The 2,667-nt window shown below is 53.9% G+C and overlaps 2 protein-coding genes across 2 annotated transcripts in view; one reads left to right on the forward strand and one right to left on the reverse strand.

The window, feature by feature from the left end:
- eif4a3 (eukaryotic translation initiation factor 4A3) overlaps window positions 1-1,360 on the forward strand; it is a 6,212-nt gene extending 4,852 nt beyond the window's left edge. Inside the window, exons 9-12 of the mRNA XM_008420765.2 lie at window positions 615-730; window positions 811-918; window positions 997-1,124; window positions 1,203-1,360. Of these exons, the coding sequence (XP_008418987.1) occupies window positions 615-730; window positions 811-918; window positions 997-1,124; window positions 1,203-1,219 (369 nt within the window). The 3' untranslated portion in view covers window positions 1,220-1,360. The remainder of the gene's footprint in view (window positions 1-614; window positions 731-810; window positions 919-996; window positions 1,125-1,202) is intronic.
- Window positions 1,361-1,450: 90 nt separating this feature from the next.
- Window positions 1,451-2,667, reverse strand: part of soul4 (heme-binding protein soul4) — a 2,588-nt gene continuing 1,371 nt past the window's right edge. Inside the window, exons 3-6 of the mRNA XM_008420781.2 lie at window positions 2,519-2,604; window positions 2,308-2,449; window positions 2,056-2,239; window positions 1,451-1,991 (exon numbers count right to left, since the gene is read on the reverse strand). Of these exons, the coding sequence (XP_008419003.1) occupies window positions 1,814-1,991; window positions 2,056-2,239; window positions 2,308-2,449; window positions 2,519-2,604 (590 nt within the window). The 3' untranslated portion in view covers window positions 1,451-1,813. The remainder of the gene's footprint in view (window positions 1,992-2,055; window positions 2,240-2,307; window positions 2,450-2,518; window positions 2,605-2,667) is intronic.

The following is a 2,667-nucleotide window of genomic DNA, read 5'->3' on the forward strand; positions in this document are numbered from 1 at the left end:
CCGCTAGCAGAGCCGCTAGCAGAGCCGCTAGCAGAGCAGCTAGCAGAGCTGCTAGCAGAGCCGCTAGCAGAGCCGCTAGCAGAGCGACATCTGAAATGTCAGGATTATTTAATCAAATCTCTGCAGTAAAGCAAAAACACTAAAAAAAAGGACAAAAAAATCCCTTTTTCCTCACATTTCCACACAAAGAACAGAACATTCAGTCTGTTGGGTTTATTTTGTAATTGTGGTAGATTAGCTACTGCTATTAGCTAAGCTAACATTGTGGTGGATTAGCTAATTAGTTTATTTTTAAACCAAATTCCACAGCATATCTACACGTTGTAGGTGTCAAACTCAAGCTAGCATAACTGAGCTACTCCCGCCTCCCTCCATGTTTTTCCTGACCTTGTGATACTTATCATAGCGTAGGAAAGCGTCCCATTGATTTGATATTTAGCTAAAGTATGACATGTCAGACGTGCAAACAGCCAGCAGCTGTTTGCACGTCTGACCTCACGCTGCATCAGATCCGTGGAATATTAACGAAGCGCCCCCTGCAGGCTATCGTGGGGTACAGCGTCAGTATGGACCAACACCTGTTGGGAAACGTAGTTAGCCTGTTTCTGCCGCAGGTGGACTGGCTGACGGAGAAGATGAGGGAGGCGAACTTCACCGTGTCGTCGATGCACGGAGACATGCCGCAGAAAGAGAGAGAGTCCATCATGAAGGAGTTCAGGTCCGGCGCCAGGTGAGACTGGGAGGAGAATGAGGCAGAGGGGGGAGACTGGTAGACCTGTCCCCACTGACCTGTGTCCCCCGTGTCCCCAGCCGGGTCCTGATCTCCACAGACGTGTGGGCGCGCGGTCTGGACGTCCCCCAGGTGTCGCTAATCATCAACTACGACCTGCCCAACAACCGAGAGCTCTACATCCACAGGTAGGCCGCGGCTGCTGCAGAGCAGGTGTGAGGCTCTGACGGGTTCTGATTGGTCATGTGGCCCGTTGTCTCTCCCAGGATTGGCCGGTCAGGCCGATACGGCAGGAAGGGCGTGGCCATCAACTTTGTGAAAAACGACGACATCCGGATCCTGCGGGACATCGAGCAGTACTACTCGACCCAGATCGACGAGATGCCCATGAATGGTACCGGCCCGTTTCCATGGCAACACTGATGGCTCTGCTCCGATTCCACATTAATGCCTTGTCTGGTTTTCTCTGCAGTGGCGGACCTGATCTGACCTGATGACGTCACAGCCCCGCCCCTTCCTGTTTACTTCATCGGCCCTTCGGTTGCTTCCTGTTTTACCTGTTGTACCTGTCCAGGTGACGTTCACTGTTGAACGTCAGCTGTTTTTGTAAATAAACTTGCTTTGGTTTCATGTTTGGCTGACATCCCGTTTCCATGGAAATGCTCCACAGCTGCTGCAGCGCCCCCTGACTGCAGGAGGAGGAACCAACATGCACACAAATTTGTTGAAATATTTTTAAATGAAAAGAAAAACATGAAAAATCCAGATTTCATGAACAGACACTGAACGCATCAGGGAGGCGGAGCTCTGTGGATCAGGCTCCGCCTCCCAACAGTTTAACACTTAAAAACTTTAGTATTTCATTTATAGCACAGGAAGTAATGTGCTGCTAGCAGGAAGTGATGTCATTGTGGTGGAGGGACTTCACTATATTGGAGAAAAGGAAGTGATGTCAGGGAGCAGGAAGTTAAAGCTGCGACCAATCAGATGAAACTTCCTGTACGTGAGAGCCAATGAATGACCAGCAACGGTTTACAAAAGAGTGTTCTGATTGGTCCATCGACAAGGTGAACTCTGGCCGACCTACGGCTCTCTGCGGATGAACCAGATCTCGTTGCGGCGCTGCGGCGCTCCAGGATTGTCGTACACAGCGACTATGTAGCGGTCGCCATGGACACCGGGGTCACCGGGGTCGAGCAGCTCCCGCAGGACGCGTATCTGCCAGCCCACCGTCTGCTCCGTGGTCGTCCCGTAAAACGTCCTGCACGTAATCAGAGTCAGGGGCGGGTCAGCTGACGTCCCGCAGCAGAAGGGGCGGGGCTTACCTTGCAATCACTCTGATTGGCTCCCGGTAGGTGACGCTGATGTCTGGGTCGATGGAGCGCGGCGCGCTACTCTGGAACTCTGAGGGAAGGAAGAAGGCCGTCTCCACATTCTTCTCAAACGTCTCGCCGTCCTCCATCACCTGGACGCTGCTGACCACAGGTACGGTCATGCCCAAGTAGCGCCCTGCGACCACAGAGATGCTGTGATGTCATCGCGTGCGCCAGCTGACAGGTATGAAGGCGGGGCCTCACCTGCAGAGTTCTCCTTGCAGATGAAGCGCATCAGCTTCATGAAGGCGAGGGAGATGCTCTGTTCGTACAGATCCTCGCTGCGCCGCGCGCTGACCCAGAACCCGGCCGGGTACCGCCGCTCCTCGTACAGAACCTCGCCCATCTGGACACACACAGGCCGTCACCATGGCAACAGCTGCACAGAACCAGGGGTCCCCATTACGGTCGGTACCTTCTCATGGCGGGCGATCAGGACGAAGGACAGCGGCTCCCTCTGCTGGCGGTTCCGGGTCATTTCCTGGATCGGCCCGGTCATTTCTGGAACAGAGAGAAAGCAGGCCTCTGATTGGATGACGGTTTGGCCCCGCCCCCTCAGCAGGC

Source organism: Poecilia reticulata, linkage group LG1 (genome assembly GCF_000633615.1).
Source record: "Poecilia reticulata strain Guanapo linkage group LG1, Guppy_female_1.0+MT, whole genome shotgun sequence".
Classification (NCBI taxonomy): Eukaryota; Metazoa; Chordata; class Actinopteri; order Cyprinodontiformes; family Poeciliidae; genus Poecilia; species Poecilia reticulata.